Source organism: Cinclus cinclus, chromosome 14 (genome assembly GCF_963662255.1).
Source record: "Cinclus cinclus chromosome 14, bCinCin1.1, whole genome shotgun sequence".
Classification (NCBI taxonomy): Eukaryota; Metazoa; Chordata; class Aves; order Passeriformes; family Cinclidae; genus Cinclus; species Cinclus cinclus.
The window spans coordinates 5533885-5558789 of NC_085059.1; the positions used below are offsets into that span (position 1 = coordinate 5533885).

Sequence of the window (24905 nt, forward strand, 5' to 3'; positions counted from 1 at the left end):
TAAAGTCTGTTACATTTTTCATAGCCCTTGACATTTGCAATATAATTCCACATCCTTGCCTTCACCAAGCCAAACAGATTTAGTGCAGGGAGGAGTTTTCTTCATTTCAGCCTCTGTAAATAAAGTCAGAGAATGATGGGGTTGCAGGAAAAATAATTCCTTCCTCCTTGCTCTACAGCAAGAGGGAAGAGCGGCATGAAATGATGGGAAAGGAAATCAGGGTATAAAAGCTGAGGGTGTTGTGTTAAGATGGCCAGAGAAGATGATGCAAAGTGGGGCTGTGGGCTGTCAGAGGCTGAGCTCTTTGCAGTTTCAGGCAGAATCCCTCTAATACCTTGCACTCAGAACCCATAGCAATTTCATTTCTTATCCAGAGGTTCCCCTAATACCTCAGGTTCCCTGAAATGTCCACCAGAAATGAGGTGCGGGGAAATTCCAACACTGGTACAGGTTTTGTGCTCAGATAGTAGCTTTTAAATCCAGTTTTTAATGCTTTGTCCATCCTTCTTCCTTGTTTCTATAATACCCACTACAAATATTATCCAGTGGCAGAAATTCTTAGAGTTGGTTAAGTTAGACAAATCTCTATCCATAGTTTTTTTTCTTTTGCTTTGCTGTACACCAGCTATGCAGGTCCTGAAAACCATCTCTTTTTTCTTTCACAGACCTTCCAAATACTTACATCCTGAATGAGTTTTCCTAGGTCCCAGAATAAAGCAGAGAATGAGCAAAACGTGCAACAAATAATTTTCTTTAAACTGATCAATGTTCTTCAATCACTCACCATTTCCTGTCACTGACAAATTGTCACCACAGTAAGTGAATCTTCTTAAGCCACACACACATTTTAAGGAAATGTAATTATGTGATCTGATGCTGTTTTGCTTTGTTTCTAGTCCTGACCTCCTCATTAATAAACTCGACAAAAGGGAAGTACAATCACAACCAAAATAATGGTTGCAAAGTAGAACCTTGTATCAAGCCAAACTAAAATTAGGATTCCCTTCCTACATTTTCCCCCTTTGTTCCCATCACAATTGCTTTGTGAATGAAAGGCTCAGCTGTACTATTCATCACTTGGAGGGAAGAAACATCCATAAAGAAGAAACATCCATAACTTCCATAAATGGAAGCATCCTCTGAAAGATCAACAGGATAAACTTGCTGGAGAGAACTCAGTTTGGAATTTCAGCTGTCACCAGAGAAAAAGCATGTGGAAATGTTTGGGGAAGTGACAAAGAGGTGGGGAACTGGAGCTCATGCAGCAGTAATTTCAAGTAGGAAAAAACGTTCATTATCTGCAGACTGCTTCTACCTGTACAGATATCTAAACAGGCACAGGTAGTGATGTAGGGTCAGGCTCTGCAGGCTGTCCTTGTACAGTTTGAGAGGAAGACATTGAAGTTTTCTCTAAGGTACAAATCTGGTACAAACCTCTGTCTATATTCTAGACAGAAACAGTTGAATTATAAGTGATTGCAGAGGCTTGGGCAGTTTGGACAATTGCTATGACCAGTTGGCCCTCTTCCACATCTTAAATCACACTACAGTCTTAGCTAAAATCCTCTCCTCTCCTCTCCTCTCCTCTCCTCTCCTCTCCTCTCCTCTCCTCTCCTCTCCTCTCCTCTCCTCTCCTCTCCTCTCCTCTCCTCTCCTCTCCTCTCCTCTCCTCTCCTCTCCTCTCCTCTCCTCTCCTCTCCTCTCCTCTCCTCTCCTCTCCTCTCCTCTCCTCTCCTCTCCTCTCCTCTCCTCTCCTCTCCTCTCCTCTCCTCTCCTCTCCTCTCCTCTCCTCTCCTCTCCTCTCCTCTCCTCTCCCTTATATCCCCAAAACTTCCAGTGTTTAAACTCAGATGAATGGTTCTTGTCACAGAGACACTTCCTTCTGCTCAAGCAATACCAAAATTACAAGGCTACTCTAAATCTGAGGTGGGAGGCCAAAAATTTGGGTCAGCCAGCAGAGCCTGATGGGTGTGCAACTAATAGGAGGCATGATTAGTGCAGGGCACATCCAGGAGATTCCAGGGAAGCCAGGCTCCAAATGAGAGAAACAAAAAATGGTTTGCTTGATAGCTCTGCAGAATGTTATCCTGGGCTATGTGTTGTACACAAATGTGGTGCAAATATGGAGGTGTCCAAATTGCCTTGTTTCTTGCTGTGGTCACAGCAATGTGTTTGGCTCTTTTGGGTTAATGAAAGCAAAATCTACCATCATAGAATCCCAGAATAGTTGTGTTTAGAAGAGATCTCTGGACAGAATTTAGTGTGTCACGTTGTGTCCCCTGCCTCTGCTCACAGCAGTTTCCTCAGGACTGAATCCAATCACTGCTTTTACTGTTTGTTTCCTTGGGATCAGCTTTCAGCATTTGAAAGCTGAAAAAAATGGATTTATTTGAAGGGTTTTGCTTGGTTTCTTTTGATGGAAATGTGTCCACATCATTCTTGTTTCAGAGGCCTTTCTGTGTACATGAGCTTAGAAATGTTCCCTGTCTTTGTCAAGCCTGCTGCTCTCTGCTCATCTTTAAGGCAACAACCAGCTGTATGTGTGCCAAAAGATTTTGCTGGGAAAAAAAAAACACAAAACAACATAAAGCAGCAAGCAATCCAGTTAAGCCAATGAATGACAGCACCACAGCCCCAGCCTAGAAAGCACTGAGAGCTGCATCCAGCCTGATGCTTAACTTGCCACCAAAATAAATAAATAAATCAAGCCTTAAGCACCCTGAGGTTCATCAGGGAAACAAAAGCCAGTGCAGATTAGCAGATTCCTCACTAGTAACTGGAAGGAAAGGAATAAAACTGGAGCCTGACTCACAGGCTCAGCTCTTGCAACAAATCCAGGCATTACTATCTCCTATATTTTGCAAACTGCAGGATGTCAGGGACTGCAAATTTCCATCAGCCACCCTAGTTAGACTTACAGCATGGAAAACTCCCTGGCTTCTCTTTTTTTTTTTTTTTTCCCTTCCTCAACATTTTGGTCTCTTTTGGACAAGAACACACTCAGATCTGCTGTCTCTTCTCTCTGTCCAGGGCTTTAGTTCCAAAAGGCTCTCTAGAAAGCTGCAGCTTGAGGGATTCTTGTTTATTCTGGAGAATATCAGACAATTCTGTTTTCCCCAGGTTTTTTGCTAATACAAGCTTCTTGTCAGGGTTAGTCCACTGCCTTTTTTACCACTTCATGGCTTTTCCACTGAATCTCAGAAAGAAAGCAGACATACAATCCTAATGAAAAGCTCAGCATGTAAAGAGAGAATTTATATTTCAGTTCTTGCCTTTGCTATTGGGTTTACAAGTGATTGCTCATCAGAAACCAATTACCCCAGAAAGACTTGGGTTTGGGTCCCTACTGATGTTAGCAGGATGAATAGCCTCATTTACAGTCTCTCAACTGGAAAACAAAAAGTAATGATAATAAAAAAAAAAAAGTATTTTCTAATTCTCTCTGCCTCCATTGTAATTCACAAGAAAATTAAACTAATAACTCTCTCTGTGAGCGTGTTATGCAGATGCCAGGAGTCAGGGATAAATATATGAAACTATCCCAGGGAAAGTCCCCCGGGAAGGAACCTCTGAGCAGACAACTATTATGCCTTGCAACACTCAGAGCTTCTCCAGCAATGAAATCTGCAGAGAGGAGGCTGTTTCAATTTCCTTTCTTCTCCCTCCCCCCCTTTTTAGTTGAATTCCACTTGCAGGCAGCAAAAACTTCCATGATATTTTGCTGGGCTTATTTCCCACTCCATTTCCCATTTGCATATAGAGGCCCCTTTATGAAAAAGAATTCTCCATGCCAGCAGAATCAAACTCTTCAGAAGTGGCTCCCAGAGAGGTCTTCCTTCCTAATACCTTCAGCAGCCAGGAAAGCTTGGGGGGGGGGGGAGGGGGGTGACACGAGGTCCCCTCTGCGTTGCCAAGATCTGTGCTGTCATTCATCCCTGCAGCTCACGTCCAAGTTTTTAATTTATTTTTAAATCATTTTTGAAGAACGGATAGCGTTTTTAAAAAGAGTGTGTAATTTGTCTCTGCCCATGTCCAAGAGAGATAGAGCAAGAACAAACTTTTAGCTCCTCCCTTGCAAGACTGGGGGTGTCTTGCTGGTCCTTGTGATTCCCTGTGTGGTTCCAGCCTGGATTTTGGACAACACAATGCTGGGCACAGCAGGACTCGGGAGCACAGCAGATGGGATGGTCCTGTCCCAGTTGGGTGCTGGTGGGGCTGTGCTTCGTGGTAACATGGAGGAGACACCTTTTCACCAAGGATTTGGCAGTTCGCAGCCAAATCTTCGTGGGTCTTTATGGATGCACAGGAAAAGAGGAGCAAAATAGGGATACCTGGAAGTGATTGGCTCAGGCTTCTGCTCAAAGCAGGGTCAGATTTGATTGAAACACACTACAGCAGATATGAAATTTGGACCCAAAAAGAGGCAGAAAAAGGCCAGAGGGTGGACACTGCAGTGGCAGGAGGAGCCTGCTGGAGCCTGTTGAGATATCAAAGCAGCACAGCCATCAGGGTGAGTGACATCTGATGGCATTGAGGGGGTTAAATGATTCATGTCATTCATGTGGCACAACGAGCCAAGGAGCCAAGAGGACTCTTGGGGAACATAGGAAAAGAATTCAGCCCCAGACTGAATCATCCTTTTGATGATCTCCTTACTATCTGGGGCAGCTGCCAGACTATTTTGCAGGGAGAGATTAAGAAGAATAGGTGGTTTAGGTAAGCAAATGGATTAATACTTTGAATGTCCTGGAAACTGGGAAAAAAGCCCTTTCGTTTTAGTAACTAATTTCAGGATTACATTCCTGAAGTTTGGTCTGTTAGGGGATGCCCAAAGCAATTGGCAAATCTTTTCCTCTGCTCTCTAGTAAAATGCTAATGTGAGAGATGTTGGGCATGTCTCCTCTAAATGATATTAAAGGAAGATCAAGAAGGAAAGTGGGGTCAAGATGGAATCCTACAGGTGGGATTCAACCCCAGATTAAACTCCTTACATTTAGATCCCTGTGTAGATATGTTCCATCTGTAGTCTGGGGAGCTTTGGAGATTTAGTCAATAGAGACTGAATAACTACAGAGCAAGAACAGTGATAAATTAATCCTAGAGTCCCCAGCCTTCACCCTAGGCAGTATGAAAAATAATTCTATTAGCTAAAATATCAAGAAATATGGACACGGACTTAAAAGTAGACTCATCAAACCAGTGATTCTCCCCTGTGATGCTACAGCCTAAGCTAACCTCTGGATTTCAGATATACTTGGGCTGAAAAAGTCCCTGTGTAGGGATCTGTGTTATTGTCTGCACCATGCTGAACTCCAGTGCTTTTCAGAGGAAAATTTGGATACAGAAATTGGGTGACTCACTGCAATAGAATAGAACGAATTCAGACAGTTCATCTTTTCTCTGGGTTCATGTAACAGTTTAACCCCAATTTTTCTATTTCCCATGCAGCCTGCTATCAGGGAGTCTCTGCATCCTGGCCTATCAGAAATCCTACAAATCCTAATACTTTTCTTGATTGATGGTTGCTTTTTCTGCTTCTATTTCCTTTGTGTGATTTGTTCTCTATGCAGGCAAAATGTATGATAAGGCACTTCTGGAGGTGTTTAATGATATTTTCTCTTGTAGGCATTATTGAAATGGATGGATTGGATGTGAAGACCTTAGTGAATCTTCCGGGAATCTTTGCTCTCTCTTTATTTCTTCTGATGCATTTTTTTCACCTGTTGTTGCAGATATCCCTAGCAATGAATTAAAATAAATATCTCATCAGAAATGCCTGCAGATCCTCTGAATGTATTTCTGATAGTTGACTGCACAAATGTTTTATTTTTCAATCCGTTTAACATGAACTTGTTTGCCTTGCTTCCTGGCGCTGGAGAAGCACTCCGAATTCCGAATGCTGAAATAAAAATCCCTGCTATTGTTTAAAACATGCAAAAATGTATCATTTATTCAAATATAAGATTTGTAAGTCATTGAATTTCATGGGAGACGAATCATTAGTCAAAGTGCAGGCTGCACTAGGGGTCATATTTAATTTATTTTCAAAGCCTTCATTCGTGCTTTTTGGTCCAGTGTGTCATAAGTTATTCAATACACAAAGGTGTCTACTTATGTCTCAAAGTAATTAAGCTGATTAAGTCACATTATCACTAACAAGAAGCATTAATTCCACTTGAGTGAATGCTGCAAAACAGAGCCAGTGACATTTCCACCACTTAAACTGAAAACACATTATAGGCTAACTGGGAAGCAAAAGCTTCTCTCAGCCCTGGCTTGTTCTTCCATCTGATCTCTGTGGAGGAGTTGGCAAGTGATGTTTTCAGAGCAGTGAAAAAGGGAAAGGTGCAAAGGAGCAGAGAAAATCAGCACGTGACAATCATACAGACGTTTTTCAGTGTGGCAGAGGCTAAGTTATTATGACAGAAGCTAAAGGATATTTATTTCTGCAAAACATCTACCAAGATCAAAAAGGAAACAGGAGAAAGGGATCCAGCCAGGAACAGGCTGCTTTGTTGATGAGTTCAGGGAGACATTGAAGAGGCAATTTGAAAAGAAATCTGAATGGGTCTTGACCCAACCTTGAATAAATTAAGGTGTGTTCCAGCATCATGAGGAGAGGAGAGGAGAGGAGAGGAGAGGAGAGGAGAGGAGAGGAGAGGAGAGGAGAGGAGAGGAGAGGAGAGGAGAGGAGAGGAGAGGAGAGGAGAGGAGAGGAGAGGAGAGGAGAGGAGAGGAGAGGAGAGGAGAGGAGAGGAGAGGAGAGGAGAGGAGAGGAGAGGAGAGGAGAGGAGAGGAGAGGAGAGGAGAGGAGAGGAGAGGAGGAGAAAAAAGAAATTCCTAGCATCTTTGGAGGATCTAATTAACCCCTGAGTGCCACAGACTGGGCTGGATCCAAGGTCCATGCAGAGGCCCCAACTGGTCCTCACAGATTTTGGCTCTGTCCTGCCCTCTGGGAGCTCAGACCCACCTGTACTCATGGCTCTACCCAGCCTGACCCAGCTGTGTGCAGAGTGCTGTGTCCATGCTGAGGCTTTCTGGGGAATTTGCTGGCTGCTTCTTCATTCTGTGCTTGGCAGATGGGAGTAGAACTGAGCATCAGCCCCTCTGGGTCTTTCCCTCTGGCCTCTTTTCTCCCTACCTTTGGATCTCTTTTGTCTCTCTGGGGTACATTTTCAAGGCATTACAGAGGTACAAGTAATGTTTCCATCCGAGCAGTCTATTCAGCAGCAGCAAGAGCACAAACCCCTGGTTGTGCTGGTGCCCAGGAGCGTTGTGTGCCTGCCTCGCATGGCCTGGAGCATTTTGCAGCCAACTGCACCACATGGCAGCTTTCCCACTGTCCTAGAAGCAAATCTCAAGCTGGCTGGCAGGTCCCTGAAAGCCAAATTTGCCTCTGGATCTCTGAGAGAGTGGAACATGTCAGGGACCATCCAGAGAGTGTTCTGCTGAGCAGATCTCCAAAGGAGCTCTCATGCCCAGTGCATTACCAGGCTACAGAAACCAGCTAATGCTCATCGGCTCTGCAGGAGTGTTAGCACAGGGAGAGTTGTAAAAATAACTAGTTGTAGGGCAAAGACCTTGCATTTTTAATGAGACCCTGTCCCTGTGGGAGATCTTCAAAGGAGATCTCATCTATTAGATGGACGATTCTGACCAGACATGCCCTTTGAAGGGGGATAGTAGTGCAGTTGAATTAGATTTATGCAAGTCCTCTCTCCCCTAAAGCAAGTCCCTTTTTATTGTCCTTTTTATCAATATGGCGGTTGAAATGAAAGATTGAAATTGAGCTCTTGTCAGTGCAGGCTTTCCTTCAACTAAGCAAAAGCAGATCCTGGGGAAATGTGGGGTGTTGAGGCCTGGGCTGGGTGCTGGGTTGCTCAAATCCCTTTTGGAAGATGCCTGAACTGAACATGCAGACATGGGGGTCAGCAAGAAATACAAATGTGTGTTTGTGTGTGTGTGTGTGTGTATCTATCTCATCCCATGGGCTGATGGTCAGGAGTAATGGAGAGTACATGGAGGCAATTCAGTGGGCATCAGTGAGCCTTGGTAGCAGGGATTAAAAAATGCCAAGAAAATACACTGGAGTGTGACAGGGGAGGTGGCAAACCTGTCCCCTTGCTTGCTCGACCCCATGATTTTTGAAGAGAGAGATACAAAATGTAACTCTCAAAGTTCTATTGGTTTTGGGGGGGTCAAATTTGAGATCAATTTCCCTTTGGCAAGCCACACCTGGGAATCTGATACAAAACACCACTTCCACGTTTTCATTTAGCTCTCGGACGCCATGAAGCACAGGATGTGCTGGGTGCTTTTGCTGTGTGAGCTGGAGCACAGGGAGCAGATCAGCCTCCCTGCAGAGGGGCTCAGCTGAGCCCCCACGGCTCTCTGCAGAGAGGGGCTGCAGTGCTCTCCCAGTGCCTGACCAGCACCACCTAAAAATGCAGGGAAGATACTGCCAGAGTTAATCCGGGAGGGGGAGATGCTTGCTGCCCTGCAGGGAGTCAGGTCCATTTGATGCTTTTATTACTTCTTGAGGCTGTTATTAATCTTATTGTATCACTTTACATAATTCCCTTGTTCTTTTGAAGCAGTGGAACGGGCTAATGCTGTACAGAGGTCTCAGGCAGTAGCTGTTTGGGGTTCTTTTTTACCCTTAACACTCTCTGGAGACCCTTGAAGAATGCACTTGGCAGCATAAAATCCTTCATCCTACTGTCTAATTGGGACAGGGAATATTTCATCTACCCGCAGTCAGGCAGATGTGAGCTGGGACTGAAGTCACCAGAAGCAGCCAGGTCCCTTTCATGTCCAAAGCACTGTCCTTCTGGGACCTGGATCCCACGAGTCCCCTTTGAGTGCTCCCTGTCCCCTGCTTCCACTCAAGAGCACATTGCCCACTTGTAGACAAGGACTTTTCTGGGTTAATCCCAAAAGCCGCATTGCAGCCTCCCCAAACCAACCACCAAGCAAGTTCAGGGTATGAGAAAGACAATCATGGCCTGGCCACCTCAGGACTTCATCTGAAGGCCAAGTGCTTCCCACATCAAGCCAAGAGACATCCCACCAACAGATCTGGGCTTGCCTATCCTCGGGGAGCTGGCCCCTATGCCTGGCACAGATCCAGGTTATCTCTGTGGCTCCTGAGGCAAGCTGCTGGGTGCCTAGCCAGGGGAAAGGGCAAATTAACCACAGAAAGCACTGCAACAACCACGAGTTATCCTGCCATTAGTGCCACATCCAGTCCCTCTCCACAGCAGCTTGTGGATTCCCACGCCATGGTGCAAATTCCCCCCTGCCCCAGCTGGAGCGTGGAGCAAGGAGCTGTGTGATAACTCCAGCTCCCTCTGGCCATGACCTCAAAGTGCTCCTGAGTCCAAGGAAGGAGGGGAGGGGACCTTGAGCCCCCAGAATCCAGGTGAAGTGAATAAAATAAGCTTTCTGCATAAAAGGAGCTCTCTGCTCCAGAACTCAGAAGGACAGGTGTATTTCCTGGAGCTGGGAGTACTGCTCCAAGAGCTGTGCAGCAATTCCTGCTGTTGTGGGCAACTCATGGACAGTCAAGAGCCAGGGTGAGCTATTAAAATACAATTTATTGGTACAAATCAGACATAGTGAAACAAACTCAGTTTAGAAAGAGCTGTCATGTTCTGCACAGATGGATTCAAAATGAACTGTCCCATGACCGGAGCAATTGGCAATGGTGACAGACAGACTGGTGGACAGGTGCAGGGTGCACAAGGCAGGGGAGAGACTGTTCTGAGGCTGGAGTCCTGCCCTTGGGGGCTCCTGACTGCCAGCTAAAAGTTCTCAAAGAGAAAAAGGGCACACTTGGAGATGTTTGTCCTGTGCAGGTGGGACCCCCAGTGCACCAGTCCAGGGGCTGCTCCAGGAATTCAGGACTTGGGGAAAACAGGGATCTGAGTGACGGTAGGGGTTGGAGGGAAGGGACTGTCACCTGTGCTGGGGTCACTCCAATGGCTGGAAACTGTTTTTCTTTCAGATGATGTTGTTGCCTTGGGCTAGAGCCCAGCAGGGCCTCACCTTGTGCATCTCTCAGGTGCTTAAGCTAGCAGCTCTTCTGGCCATCCAGTCCATGTGAGCACGTGCTGTTCCTGGAATAAATGCTTTGTCTGCCCTGGACCTGGGCTATGTCCAGCCCTGCGAGTGTTGGGTCATGGCCTGGAGAGAAGCACTCATGAAGGCTGGGTTTTGCACTCACTTCCCAGAGAAAACAGACACTAGTTGCTGCTCTAGCCATGCAACACAACCCGCTGGATCTCGGGGACAGAGCAATGGTCACTGTCCCAGTGTGTAAAGTCAGGCTTGGCTGAACCAGGCTTGGCCTGCGTACACTTTCCACACCTACTGGGACAGAGATACAGGCATGCAGCTCAGTACATTCACACAGCCAGACAAGACAAAGAAGTGACAATGTTTACAGAGATGAATGGTCCCTAAGGGGACATGGGAATGGGTAAACTCAAGGCAGATTTGCTTAAATCTGGTCATATGGACCTCAAACAGCACCTGCTGCCAATACAGCTCTGCAAGATGAGATGGGAGAAATTCCCCCCACCACCACCCCCCAATCCCTGTAATTTTAGGTCTCTTGCCCTTTAAATCCTTCCCACATACTCTGTTGAGCCACTCTCCCAGCAGCCCCATAAAGTCTTGAGTGGTCCATACATGGAGGTGTGTGCTGTGGGTGGACCTGGCAGCTGAAATAATGCAGAGGATTCCAAGGATAGAGCCATCCAGGCTACTTCAGGTCGTTGTTGATAACCACACTGTCATGCATGTCACAGTAAGTTGTCATCTTCTTCCTCTTGCCAAAGGTGGAGAAGCTGTTTTTGTTCTCCCGGCCTGGGAAGAGGGGCCCATCCTTGCTGGAAAGCAGAGTGGGCGTGCCTGGGATGTAAACGTTGTGCTGATAATCCAGGGCTGGGTACAAAGGGCTGTACTGGGGTGTCCAGACGCTGTTGGGACCTGCTGAAGCCTTCTGAAACTCTGGAGAAAAGATGAGTGTATGACTGGCTCAGGTCACATCCACATCCCACGATTCAAGTCCTGTGTCACCAACCTCCATCCTGGTGCCTGGACATCCCTCCCACCCACAAAATTTCCCCACTGCTAGGAACAGGGATGTGATGCCCCCACTGCACCTCTAAAAGTGACCAGAGGGTCTGGTCTTCCCAGTCCCAGTATCTCAATACTCACCAGAGACAGGGGTCACCAGTGTGCACAGCCTCTCATGCTCCTTCTGGAGGGCTTTACGGATTTCCCCCACATCCTCCAGGCTCTGGGAGCTAAAGAGAAGAGACTGGTTCAAAGCTGTGTCAGATGTAACCTCCCCATTCCCGTATCCCCCTTCCTCCTGCTTCTTCTGTTCCCCCAGTGCTGGATTCAGTACCTTTTCAGGGCAGCTCGCTGTGTGCTTGGAGGCAGCCAGTCTGTGTTGGGCTGCTTGGCCTGGAAAACACAGGGAAGAGCAAGGCTGGTTATTGGGACCTTCTGCCAATCAGCCCTGGGACTCTTTGTCAAAAAACCCATCTCTGCCAGCACAAGGCTTCAGCAGGCAGGGATGCAGTACTACATCTCCACTTTCCCTGGGCCCTTCGTGGAGAAGCAAGCAGCACGTTCCTGTTTTGGGGAAACTGAGACAGCATTGAATCAGCCTGTTCCCTTCTGGCTCTTCCTCACCCTCCCAAGATATTGGGTTGTTTTTGGGCTTGTCCTCTGCCTCTGAGTTTTAAGCCTGTCATTCTTGGGAGAGACAGGTGGTTTTCCTATTCCTGCTGATTTTCAAAAGCCTTTTTTTGCATGTGCAATGTTTACTTAGCCCAGGTCTGAGGTACCAAATGATGAGAGATGCAGAAATTGGCTGCCTGCTCGAAGTCCCAGGAGGGTTGCAAAAACTGCAGGAAACTCTAATTAAGTATTAGGAAAGAGAGTCCAGGGGCGCAAGGAGACACGTAGAGAGACTCTCTTGGCAGAGAGCAGGGAAGGGATGATTTATTAAAAGTCAAACGTAAGTGGATTAGACGCCTCATCACTCTCCATCCTTGTAATCGTGTTTTGGAGAGTCTTTCATCGGGAAAATTAGACATTCCTCACTTCAATACCTAACAAATGTTGACATCGAAATCCTGCCCTGAAGACCCCACTCCCTGCCTGCTGGCACAGCCTGGTGCAGAACAGCAGCCAGGCCTGGGACACTGCAGCCCCCCGTCAGCACAGGGGAAGCAGAGCAGCAGCGATGCTCAGACTGTCCCAGCATGAATTCCTTACCCACGCCAAGGAGAAGTCACCCCCACCATCCCACCGCCCCTAGGGCACTGGAGCATCTCTGCTGCCTCTAACGGGTACAAAAGACGGCGAGAAGGGATTTCCTCTCGCCTCAGCCGAGCCTGGCGCTCCCCCGGTAATTAGACCCGTCGGGAAGCTCGGTGATCTCGCTGCCTGTCGGCTCCTAATTCCCGCACTGATCAAAGGCTCCGGTTATTCTCTGGGAGAAGCCGTGCCTGGTTTCACTCGTGGCAGAGGCTGAGGGAGGGGGCTGGGGGGACCTGCGGAGTGCTGGTAAGCACTGCTGGGCATTATGTTACCTCTTTGGAGACCTGGAGATGCTGGTCTGGCCGGGATCTCTTCCCGGGGTCCTTCTCGTTGTTCCGGGGGGGGCTGCAGGGTTTGAGGAACATGAAGTCGCTCTGAGCAGACTCAGGACCAAGGCAGACCTTGTAGCAGTAGCCTGGGGGGCCGCCCGCAGGCACATCAAGGCAGGTGGCAGCCGTGGTCCCTGCAGGGGGCTGTGCCGTCAGGTTGGAAGTTTTCAGGCCATCAGAGGAGGGTCTAGACCCGGGACAGCAGTGGCAGCGAGGTGGTGAGCAGCTGTCCCCTTGGCGGGAACGCCGCTCTCCACGGCAGCGAATGGCTGTGAGAATGAGGATGGCGAGAAGGAAGGTGAAGGAGATGGAGCCCAGGGAGACAAGGAGATAGAGGGTGAGTGGGGAAGATGAGGAGACCTCCGGAGGGAGGCTGAACTCGCTGAAGTCGGAGAGAGTCTGGGGGATGGTCTCCACCACCGAAAGCAGGAGGGACACGGTGGCAGAGAGGGCTGGCTGCCCTCCATCCCGCACCTGCACCACCAGCTGCTGCCGGTTTGCATCCTGCTCCAGAAAGGAGCGGAGGGTGCGCAGCTCACCCGTGTCGGGTGCAACGCTGAAGAGGGTGAAGTCAGTAGCCTGGAGGAGCTGATAGGAGAGGCGAGAGTTCAGCCCCTCATCCGCATCCACTGCCGACACCGTGCCCACGAGGTAGCCAGGCCTGGCTGCTCGCGGCACCAGCTCGGTGGCAACGGAGCCGTTGCGTGGCATGGGGGAAACGATGACCGGAGCATTGTCATTCTGGTCCAACACAAAGATGTGGACGGTGACGTTGGCACTGAGTGGGGGAAACCCCGCGTCCTGTGCTTGCACCTGGATCTGGAAGCTGCGGATCTGCTCATAGTCGAGGGAGCGCAGGGCGTACATGTGCCCGCTGTCTGAGTTGATGGACACGTAGGTGCCCACAGGCATGCCATGGATGTGCCCCTCGGCAATGGAATAGGACAGGTAGGCGTTTTGTTGGCAGTCAGGGTCTAATGCACTGACGGAGCAGATGGAGGCACCTGGCGCGTTGTTCTCCATCACGTAGACGCTGTAGGAGGGCTGGAGGAAGCGTGGAGCGTTGTCGTTCACATCAGACACGGGGATGGTGAGGGTGCTGCGGGTCAGCAGGGCAGGCGAGCCCATGTCCCGTGCCGTGATGCTGACATTGTACTCGGGCACAACCTCCCGGTCCAGCGCTTGCGTGGTGACCAGCGTGTAGTAGTTCCGGAAGGAGGAGCGGAGCTCGAATGGCACATTGGGGCCGACCTCACAGCTCACACGCCCGTTGTCCCCAGAGTCCCGGTCCAGAACGCTGATGACAGCGATCACAGTGCCTGGGGGGGCATCCTCCAGCACGGGTGTGGACACAGAGGTGAGCGTCACCTCTGGCGCATTGTCATTGACATCAAGGAGGTGAACAAGCACCCTGCAGTGCACAGCCACAGCTGAGGGCCCGCGGTCCTTGGCTTGCACGTAGAGCTCGTGGATGCTGGCCCGCTCGTAGTCCAGGCGGCCCTTCAGGAGCACCTGCCCACTCCGGGGCTCTACGTGGAAGAGCTCCCGGACACGCGGTGGTGCGTGCCCACTGAAGGAGTACTCGATCTCCCCATTGGGGCCCTCATCCAGGTCAGTGGCATTGAGCTGGATGACCAGAGTGCCAGCAGGAGCATCCTCAGGAAGGCTCACACCATAGGAGGGCTGGTCAAAGGCAGGCACGTTGTCATTGGCGTCCAGCACCGTGACTAGGATGTGCGCTGTGCCTGAGCGTTCGGGCATGCCGCCGTCGACAGCGGTGAGCAGCACCCGGTGCACACGTTGCTGCTCACGGTCGAGGGCACGCTCCAGCACCAGCTCTGCAAACTTGCTGGCATCACTGCGTGTCTGCACCTCGAGTGAAAAGAAGCCATTTGGGCTGAGGCGGTAGGTGTGCACAGAGTTGGTCCCCACATCAGGATCCTGGGCGCTCTCCAGTGGGAAGCGGGCACCGAGCACGGCAGACTCGGCCACCTCCAGCACGTATTCTTGCCAAGGGAAGGTGGGTGCGTGGTCGTTAATGTCCAGCACCTCCACCTCGATGCGGTAGAGCTCCAGTGGGCTCTCGACGAGGAGCTGCAGGTGGAGCAGGCAGGTCCCCCCGGCCTCGCACACTTCCTCCCGGTCAATCCGCTCATTCACAAAGAGGATCCCGTTCTCCAGGTTCACCTCCAGGTGCTGCCTGGCCCCGGCCCGTGACACGATGCGGAACCTCCGCGCTGACAGGGTGGACACATCCAGTCCCAGGTCCTCACCCAGGTTGGCCACGAAGGCTCCGTGCTCCAGCTCCTCCGGCACGGCGTAGCGCAGCTGCCCCCGCGCCGGGGACCCGGCCAACAGGAGGAAGAGGAGGGTGCGGAGGAAGAGCTGTCCCCGCCCGGGGCCTGCCCCGGCCCCCATGGCCCCGCGGCAATCCCGGGGACGAGGAGTCGCACCCGCGCCGCCGCCTCCTCCCTCGCCTTCGCTTGCCTCTCGCACTTTCAAAGAGTTTAGGGCTCCCGGGGGCGGCGGAGGAGGGCCCTGCCCAGAACTGAGGGGCCGAACCGCGGCCACCGGCAGTCGCTTAACCCTTTCTTTGCTGGCCCCCGCAAGGGGCTGCAATCCGGGGCCACAGCACAATCTGTTTACCGGAGCCGGACGCACCTGGGAAGGGGATCACTTTCGGGCAGATCCCGTTAACGGCGGTGGGAGCTCCAGCGAGACCGATCTCTGTCCGGGGCACCGGTATTACTCCGCAGATGCTGCGCTCGTCCCCACGGTAGATTAAGAGGAGGACAGATCGCGGCTGCTGCCAAATCCCCCGGCCGCGTCCCCCGCCGTGCCGGTCCTAACCTTTACCAGATGGTTAAGCCCCTCCAGACTTGATTACATTTCCCTGCACACCGTTTTCCTTGTAATGCGGAGTTTTTAATTACAGGAGCAGGGGGATTACAGCCCTGGATAAAGCTGAGCCCATCAGCGCGGAGGCACAGAGACCCCCCCCCCTCCCTTCTTTCCCTGCCTCCTTCCCACCCCCGACACCCCTCTTTTGCCCACAGCTCCGCGTCCCAAATCCCGCTCTCCCACCGGGCACCCCAGTGTCAGCCCCCTCGGGCTCTCGGGGCGCGATCCTGCCCAGATACCCCGAGATTTGCCTCCCCACACCCCCAGCGATGCCTCCACCGCGGGCACAAACTTTCGGCCCCCCGCGGAAGGCGAGGGGGAGGCGGGAGAGGAGCGAGCCGCGGGTCCCCCGCCGACACCCGAAGCGCGACAGACGGTGGCCCCTGCGCCTCCCGTTCCCCTCCCCGCCCCGGTACCGCTCACGGTCCCTCCGCTGGCCGATCCGTTCTCCCCGCAGACCCGTCTCCAGCCGCCGCCGCGCCCGGCAGCTCCGTGAGTCGCCTCCCACCGTCGCCGTCCCCGGGGGCGCTCGGTAACGGGACGGGGCGGTCGCTGCCCCCGCCCCGCGGCTGCTCAGGGTGCGGATAATCCCCTAACGATCTAGTTAAAGGCTCGAAGGGGCTCGGAGCCGCTTTAGCCGGTCACTGATATTTCACCGCCTTTGTCTCTGCTTACTGGTCCCCGTTGGGAGGGGAACCGCCGGCCCCAACCGCTCCCCCCACCTTGCTCCCCACGGGGACCCGAGTGGGAAGCAGCATCCAGAGTCGACCGGGAGACCGGAGGAGGCAAGAGGCGGCGGAGCTGGAGGGGTTTGTCGGGCTGGGAGAAGGATTTGGTCCCTGGGAGTGCAGCGAAACCCATGCGGGACGTGCCGCGCTCGTGGGGTCGCCGGTCGGGGAGGAGGGCAGGCAGGGGCAGGCAGGAAGGGGAGCGCCTGAAGCACGCGTGGACTCGGGCCGCTCACGGGTGGAATCGGGACGGCTCCCGGTGAGTGAAGCCCAGCCTGCACAGGCTGCGCCGGTCACTGCCAGCCTGTCCCCCGAGCCATGTCCCACGCCAAGATCACCCCTGGCGGCGTCGTTGTCACCCCCGCCCGGATCTGTTTCTTTTTAATCCCACTCCAATCTCCTATTTGCGTCCCCCTGCCCGCCCCACCTTCATTTCATCACCGCCCAGCACTCCCAGGGCTGAGACCCCGGAGGTGGGATGGAGCGGATCGCGCTCCTCCGAGAGCCCCCTCGAGTGCTGCTCGAGCCAGAGGGGGATTGAGGGTGGGGGTGACACGGGACACAGAAATTTTCTGGGGTCTTATTTCATTCCCTCCAGTCCTTCCCCCTTCTCCGACCAAATGCATTCTGCAAAATCATTGGAGCGGCTCTGGTCCTATTGTTTGATTTAGAGTAAAATATTCACCACCACCTCCTGCTCCCCCAGGTGCACCGGCAGGATCCGAGACCCCCCCCCCGACTCCCGCCCTTCTTCAGCTCTGCTTGGTAATGCAGCCCCCACCCCCGCACATCATCTCTGCTTCCTGGGGGGGGAACCGTGTCATGTCCCCTCTTGCTTCCCTCCCCTAAGGGAGATCACAGGATAGTTCCATCCTGTTCCTTTTCCTCATCTCCCCAGACCCTGTAGTCTCTTCTAGCTCCCCTACCAGACCCCACGATTCCATGGGACCACGGAACAGTGGGGGGTAGGGGGGGCGTGGGAGGGGTTTGGGAGAACAGGTTTGTTCCAAGGATCCCTTTCCTGAAGGAAATGGCTCAGGCTGGGGGTGCTGCAGAGGGGTGAGGAATCCAAAGAAGAGCCTTTTTTGGGGAAACATAGCAGAGGAGGGTGAGCAGCAGGATGGGGGGATGGAATGGGGACAGTGCATCACTAACACCCCACTTCATACCCTGTAGATTTTAGGGCCCCTCTTGTGGTGCAGAAGAGTGTTCAGCTGCCAGCCCTGTTCTCTCGGGGTAGGGAATCAGGATGCAGCTTGGAGCTTGTTTTTGGAAAATGCTGGAAGCTAGAAGGGAGTATGTCTCTCTGAGATGTCTTGGCACAGGCAGGCGGGTGGCCAGTTGCCGCGGGTCAGCACTGATGTGCCTTGGCAAGGCCAGCCGGAGAGATCAGGGTGGGATGCAGCAGGAGATGCCGCAGGTTGAGCTGCCTTGGAAAAGTCATGCAGAGAGCAAAGGACTGAGGGAGGGGGGGACCATCATTCAGCTGCCTGTGGGCACTAAACCTTGCCCAGCCACCACTGTCGCTCCATTTCCCTGCCTGCTGCGTTCCGGGGCAGCAGAAGGGGCTGAAAGAAACGCTGTCCCTGCCAGACCACACAGCCCTTCCCCCAGCTCCCCCGGGTGCCCGTCTGCCCAGCCGTGCATGTGGCTTCGCTGCTCCCTCCTCGCTCCAAGCGGGAGCAGTTACAGTCTGTGGTGCCCGAGAGGGCAAATGCGGTGGAAGCAGGGGGTTTCCTGGTGGGAATGAGAGCAGCCCTGGCCCCGCAGCTGGGAAGTGACTCTGGGGTTGCTTTTGTAGGGTCAGGTGCTGGGGATTTGGTCTGTGAAGCCACAATGCTCTCTGCAGCAGGATGCCCTGGTCAGTGCTCCTTCTGCCCCAAAGCTTTGGTTCCCTACCTTCCCTTGGGAGGAAAACCCATGCCCTGAAGGGGATGGTGGCCGTCTTGGCATGTTTATCAGGGCTGGGGGGCACTCTGCCTGCCCTTGTGTGCTGGGATGCAAGACATGACACGTGCCCATCTCCTTTCAGAAGTGCACAGGGACAGGGAATGAGAAAGAAAGGGCATGAGCTGGAGAAAGGAAATTCTTATTAAGGAAAAAAATCTTTAGCATAAGGGACCAGGGACCAGACTGGGGCAGGGTTTGCCATCCTGGGGATCCTCCTGAGCTGCTGAATCTAGTTTTGAGTAGGGATGCCCCAGGGTCCTCCAGATGTCCTGACAGAAAAAAATCCCTTGTGAACTTGGGAAGTCCCAGTCACTGAGCAGAGGTGAGTAGGTCACCAAGGCAAGTGAAAGAGCTGCCCAGAGAGCCCAGGCTTCCAGAGCACAGGTCCCAAGTTTGTCAGGAGACAAACTGTCAGGAGACACTTCTCTTCCCAGGCACCATGCCCAGGGGTGGATGGAGCAATGAAGGATGCCATGACTCTATTCCCACTGGAAGTCCTTGTCCATGGGATTCACTCTGCAAGGTGCTGGAGTTGCTTACCACCCTCCTCTTCCTCTGCAGTGGTGCACCCGGCATGATGTGTTCATGAAGTTCCAGGGAGTTTGCAGGTGAGAAGATGTTGCTGAGGTGAGCAACTCAAGGCTCACTACTGGTAGAAGGCACTTGACTCTCTTGGCCAGCCACACATAGGGACAACTCCCCCAGTCTCTTCATCTGGGACAGATGGAAACTGAAACAGGCTCAGCTCTGAGCAGACCCTCTGTAGCTGTCACCTCTTTTTGAGCATTTTCAGGACATGGGGCCCAGTCCTGCTCAGCCTCTGAGGGAGGGAGTTCTGACCCCCTGTAGGACACAGACTTCAATGGCAGTTCAGGAAGCCAAAGCTCCCCACCTGCTCTGGAGGGGGGGGAAATTTCTTGCAAACCCAAGCTGCCACAGGACCTGCTCTCATGGCTGATGTCTTGTTCCACTTGGAGTAAGAGACTTGGGACCCAAAGCAAAAGAAGGGGTGCGTCCCCATTATCCTGAGAGCTGGGACTACTCATTTTGCTGTGGGCATCCTCTTAGAGGGTCTCCCTAAAATGTCCTGAGGGAATGTCTCCTTTCTGCTGAGAGGGATGAAGGTAACTGTGATCAGGAAAGAAAGGTGGGTAACAGTGTGATGATTGCCTGGGGGAAGAGCAGAAACTTTGTGAGAGAGGAGGTGACACCTCTCCTCTGGCAGGCACCAGTGTGACTGGAATATTATGCATAACACTTGTGCCTGAAGTTCTGAAAGGTTAAAAAACTGATTTAAGCCTTGGAAGAGTACCTGACAGGGAGAAGTGTAAGTGAACTCTGTGGAGAAAGAAACCAGAGGAGACGTGATGGTAGGGCCAGGAGGAAATGTTTTGGAGAATTAGAAGGAATGCAGAGTCATGGCTTGAGCCTGACAGCTTCATATATTGGGCAGAGAGAAGGGACCAAGCTGTCAGGACTTTTGATGGAATCTGTGTCTTTTGGTGTCCACAGATCCATATGGAACAAGAAATTCCTAAGTTCCCCGGTGTATCATGATGGTGTGGGAAGACTGGGCCTGGGAAGAGTGGCTCTGATTGATCTGACCTCTTCCAGCAGAGAAACCACTGCAGCTTTTCCACTCATGTTGATGTTGGGACCCCAGTGAGGAGGCCAAGGGCCAGTAGGAGTAGTAGCCAAATAGGAGTGGATGTTTCCTCTCCCCACAGACATCTTGCATCAACACCCAAACAAAAACTGTGTGCCTGCAGTTCATATTCAAGTCTCACATCCCTGGGATAGGTTGGTGGTTTCAGAAGGAAAAGGCACAAAACGGCATGTTCTCCTTTACCCCCATTTCTAAAATTCTAATTCTTCCAGTCTCGGACAGATATGAAGATGTTTCCTGCTTCCCTGTCCCTTCTTTCACTTCATTTCTCTGTCTCCATTCCCAGGATAGGAACCATCTCTACCCCCCCACTCTCCCCTGGCCTCTGCCAGGGTCTCCTTGGTCACCCTGAGACACACCCCACTGTCCCCATCTTCTTCAGGGAGCTTTGCAGATCCTCCAGGCCTCTCTTTTCTCCCCCACCAGCCCTACTTCTTTCCTCTCTGTCTGAGAGATCAGTCATCGAGGGTGTCAACGCACACGCACCCGACTCCCCCGGGAGGATGGGGAGCTGGAAGCTGGGGGTGGTGTTCTGCTGCGAGAAGGCAAAGCTGCCATCAGCAGCCGCTTTGATCTGGAGACAATTACAGACGAGAGTAGGACCCTGCTCCACTCAGCCAATAAATAATGGAATCTGTGTGTTGACACAGACAGATTTCCCCCAAACTGTCAGAGAAGGGGAGACGGAGTGAGTGAACAGGAGCCCGAGAGGCTGGAGGGAAGGGGAGAGAAACAGGAAGGGGAAGGAATGAAGTGGGCCTGTGGGAAAACAGGGAGAAGGGAAAACAAAAGAAGTTTGGGAAGCCAACACTGATGAGGGGAGCTGGGCAGGGAGGAGAAGGAGCCTAAGGAACACGTGTTTGTAGAGGGGAAGGAAAATCAAGGAACTGTGGGTGGAAAGGGGGGGGTGGGGTGTGGAGTGCTGCATATGAAGCTGGAAGCAGAGGGAAAAAAATCTGAAGGTGGAAAAGAAGGAGAAGGAGGAACAAAGGCATGGCAGTGTCCCCGGGGCTCCCCGGCTGCCTGGCAGATCACACGCTCTCCGAGCAGGGACCATATTCCCACAGCCCTCCGCAGAGCGGCCCTGACCCCCCCGAGGCGCTCAGCACTGCGGAGCTGGCGATGGGGAGGCACGCATGAGTTGGTGAAATGGTGCCACTGGTGTGCAGCCAACAGCAGAGATTTGCTCTGAGATCACAAGTCCCTGAAAAACCTCCTGCGGATGCCCTGTCCCCGTGCTCCCCCTGCTCCTCCCCATCTCCCTCTCCCTGCTCCCTCTCCAGCCTGGAGCTGTTTGTTCTCTGGCTGGTGATGGTTTTGTACTTCACTTACGACAAAGCAAAACCTCCCTTGTGCTCAGGAGCCCCACACTGAGCCCAGAAGAAAACATCCATCCAGCAATCCTCCAACCTGGATGTGGCAACGGATCTGTCAGGGATGGGGGATGCACTGGGGTTGTCTCCTTCCTCCCAGTTTGGAACACTCACTTGCCCTGTTTGTTTCCTCTTGGCCCCATGTGTTGTCTGAGCTGGATCAGTCCCAGAAATTGAGTGTGTGGAGTATGGCCCAACTTGCTGAGGTCTCCAGGCCAAGCACCACTTCACTGTGGGTGTCCCTGGCTCCCAGCTTGATCCTTTTTGTAAAAACTGGTATCCGAGTTGGCTCCGAATACCTCCCAGCCCAGAGTTTCTCCCCTCTATAAATCTTCATATTTCCCTATCTCTGCCTCCCACCCCTTCCTCAACTAATGCCCAAAGAACCTGTGGCTGCTCTCTCCCTGGAAGTGCTCAAGGTTTGGATGGGGCTTGGAGCAACCTGGCCTAATGGAAGGTGTCCCTAGCAGGGAGGGGGTTGGAACTGGCTGATCTTCAAGGTCCCTTCCAACCTGAACCATTCCAGGATCCTGTGATTCCTATTTTCTATTGCAGCAACCTCAGCTCTAATCAGGGCTGAACCTTCAGCCTTGCACAGATCAGATTCTCCCCTGGGGACACCTTGCTGTCACCACACGAGGAAGGCAGGACAGGATCCAGATTGAGCCAAGCATTGACTGATCCAGGTGGCTTTCAGTACATAAGGTCTCCACAGAGCTGGGAAGGGGCAGGAATAATGGCTCTGGAGTTGTGTGGGATGGTCCCACAGCACTGATGGGACTGATGCGAGACCCAGGAGCCTGAACAGAGCAGGGGTTGGTGGCACAGACTCCAGGCACCACTGTACCAGGTCAAAGCCATGCAGGAGGGAGGATTTCCAGGGGTATGGCCTATGGATGTTGTTTAGCTTTAACACTGGTAAATGGCAGGAATGCCTGCCTAACTGGGGCAGCAGTAGCTTGTGGCCTGAGCAGTGGGAGGACTGGAGCTCCTGCCAAGTTCTTAAATCTTTCAGGATGTAAAACTGGTGTAAATCGCTGAAAAACCAGGTCTTTCTGCTAATAAAATCACAGGGAATGATTCAACTAGCCTAGACAGGGCCAGGCTGGGACCCCTTCTCCAGAATCACTTCAGGTCCCTAGTCACAGTCATTTACTGGAATGGTAGGAATGCTGCTGCTGCTCATCTAGTCCCAAGCAAAATGCACAGAGTGAGGGGAAGGTGGATCAGCAGGAGAGGGCAGGGTTGAGGAAGTGTCCAGAAGCTTTCTAGGGTGCCCAGGAAGGAAAGAAAGGAGAGCAGCTGGGTATTCATGCTCAGCCCCTCCGTGAAACCTCAGCCCTTCATCCCAGGATGAGGCCAGGGGAGATGTCTGGGAGAGAGGAAGCGGAGGTAGCAAGACAGATTTATGTTTTTTCTGGGGTCTGCTGTGATGCCTGAATTTTTCTCCAAACACTGCCATCAATGTTTAGTGGGATGAAGATGAGGGAGGCCAGCTCAAGCTGAGCACAGTCCCCACCCTTCCTCTGGGTTCTCCAAGCCACAGGTCACAAGGAACTTGCACCTCTGCCCAGGCACTGGGCACAAGCACCAAGCTGGCTCCAGGCACCTCAAAGCACTGTCACATTGAGAGCAGGCAGGAACACCCCAGCCTGGATGAGCAAACCATGCAAAATGTCTCTTCTTACTCCACCAGATCCATTTCAACTTGTGGAAGAGCTAACAAGAAGCAGTAAGGACAGAGCACCCCGGCCTTGTTCACTGGTGAGGAGAAGAAGGGGGGCTGCAGAGCTGGGTCTTCTCTCTCTCTCCAAGTAAAACCCCAAGTCCTGATGCATATTGGGTACATCTAGCACCTTAAATTCAACATGGAGATAGCAAATGCTAACAAGGAGTCATGGAGAACCACTGCTCCAGCACTGGGAGCTGAAAGCCAAGGGTTAACACCTCTCAAAACAGTGGTGGGAGCAAAGGGTTAACAAGGCTGGTACAGGCAATGTTATCTGTCTCTTCTCTAAATATTATTTCCTCCCATGAAACCAGCTTTTCATCCTTGGCTAGAGGCAGCTCCCGCTGCTGGGAATCCAGCAGGAGCTTGTATCTGCTGCTGCACACACCACTGCTCCCAGCAAGCTGCCGAGACAAAGAGCTGCGCTCCCCTGGCGCCAGCAGCCCCAGCATGGGGAGCTGGGGCTGGGGCTTTGGCCCCCAGGGTGCAGGTGGCCTCGGGATGGGCTCGGGGATGACAGGCTTTACACCAAGGAGGAATCTCATTATTGAAAGCACTGCACTGTGGAGGGATTTCCTCCCTGTTTTGCAGGGACAGGCAGGGCCCAGCAGCAGGAGGCTGTGCAAACCTCACCACCACCCCAGGAAGGTTTCTGTGGGGCTGCTCATTTCACACCTCACCCCTTGGGTGTACCAAGATGGACAAGAAGATCAGGATACACCGTGGGAAAACCAAGACAGCGGTCACCGGCTCCAAGATCACAAGCTGGAAAAGATTGGGGGTGCGGGGCAGCCTCTGCCCCCCTTGTCAGCAGCACCAACTGCATTGAAGGGCTGGGTATCTGCAAAGCTGGTGGCTGGAATAAAATGGCTGCTGCTAAATCTTCTCTGAAACATCCTAAACTTTTAATGTGTATGAAACCACGGCAGCATCCCTCTCGCATCCCGGAGGGCACAAAGGCGCGAGCGTCTCCGCTCTCCCATTCAGCCGAGCCACGTGCTGCAGCCTGAACAGCGCTAGGAACGTGGCTGGAATGAAAGTCGCCCTCCCAGCCTGTGTGCTCAGAGAGCCAAAGTCAAAGGATTGCCAAGTTAAAGGGGTCAAACCTCCAAGGACAGCTGTATCTGACTGGCTATATATCATTTCAATAGCATCTTCAACGGGGATTATAATCTGAATTGAAGCGGAAAGACCTGAGGCAATGAAGCTGTCAGCAGGCTAAGATTAAGGAATTAAAACAGCAGCACAACATTACAGGATTTGTTCTAGATGTATTAGAAAGAGCAGGCTAAACACTGCAGCCTTCCCCAGGCTGGAAATTTCATAGGAGCACGGAGAAGGGCAAGCAGAAGGATTTCATCAATATACATAAAAAGAGAGAGGAGAGCGAGACAGAGCTACGAAAACCCAGCCATGCAAAATATAAATCCTAACTGCAGACGGAAATGAGTCACACAAGGTTTGACTGAGGTAAATAAAAGCAGAAATGAAGTGGATTTAGGGGCAGGCAGAGGTGAAAAGACACTGACAGCCAGTAGACAGGGAAAAAATGGCCCTTAATATACTAAAGCTGGTAAAATCTGGAAGGCAGCCCAGCCTGTCTTGGATTGCCTGATGGGAATGAAGGTCCCCAGCCCTGAGCTCCCTTCCCCTTCCATATTCTTATACCCATCTCCAGAATTACTTAAAAAAGCCAAGAATGATGGCAAAGGCCTGCCTAGGGCAGCTGGGAGCTGAGCCAGGAGAGGAGGGCACACACCTCACCTCTGCCACCACTGGGGTCCCCAGAAGGCCACCCCAGCTCTGTGCTGCTGGGAGACACCAGCAGCTGTTCTTGTTGGGAAACAGAAGCTCTCAAAATAAAGAAGGCACCAAACCCCCACCAAAGGG

The 24905-nt window shown here is 52.1% G+C and overlaps 1 protein-coding gene across 1 annotated transcript; it reads right to left on the reverse strand.

The window, feature by feature from the left end:
• Positions 1-10765: 10765 nt before the first annotated feature.
• Positions 10766-15086, reverse strand: LOC134049461 (protocadherin-10-like). The gene is made up of 4 exons (XM_062501926.1): positions 12612-15086; positions 11417-11475; positions 11224-11312; positions 10766-11013 (listed from the first exon to the last, which is right to left on the reverse strand). The coding sequence occupies exons 1-4, from the start codon at positions 15084-15086 to the stop codon at positions 10766-10768; spliced, it is 2871 nt and encodes a 956-aa protein (XP_062357910.1).
• Positions 15087-24905: the final 9819 nt, after the last annotated feature.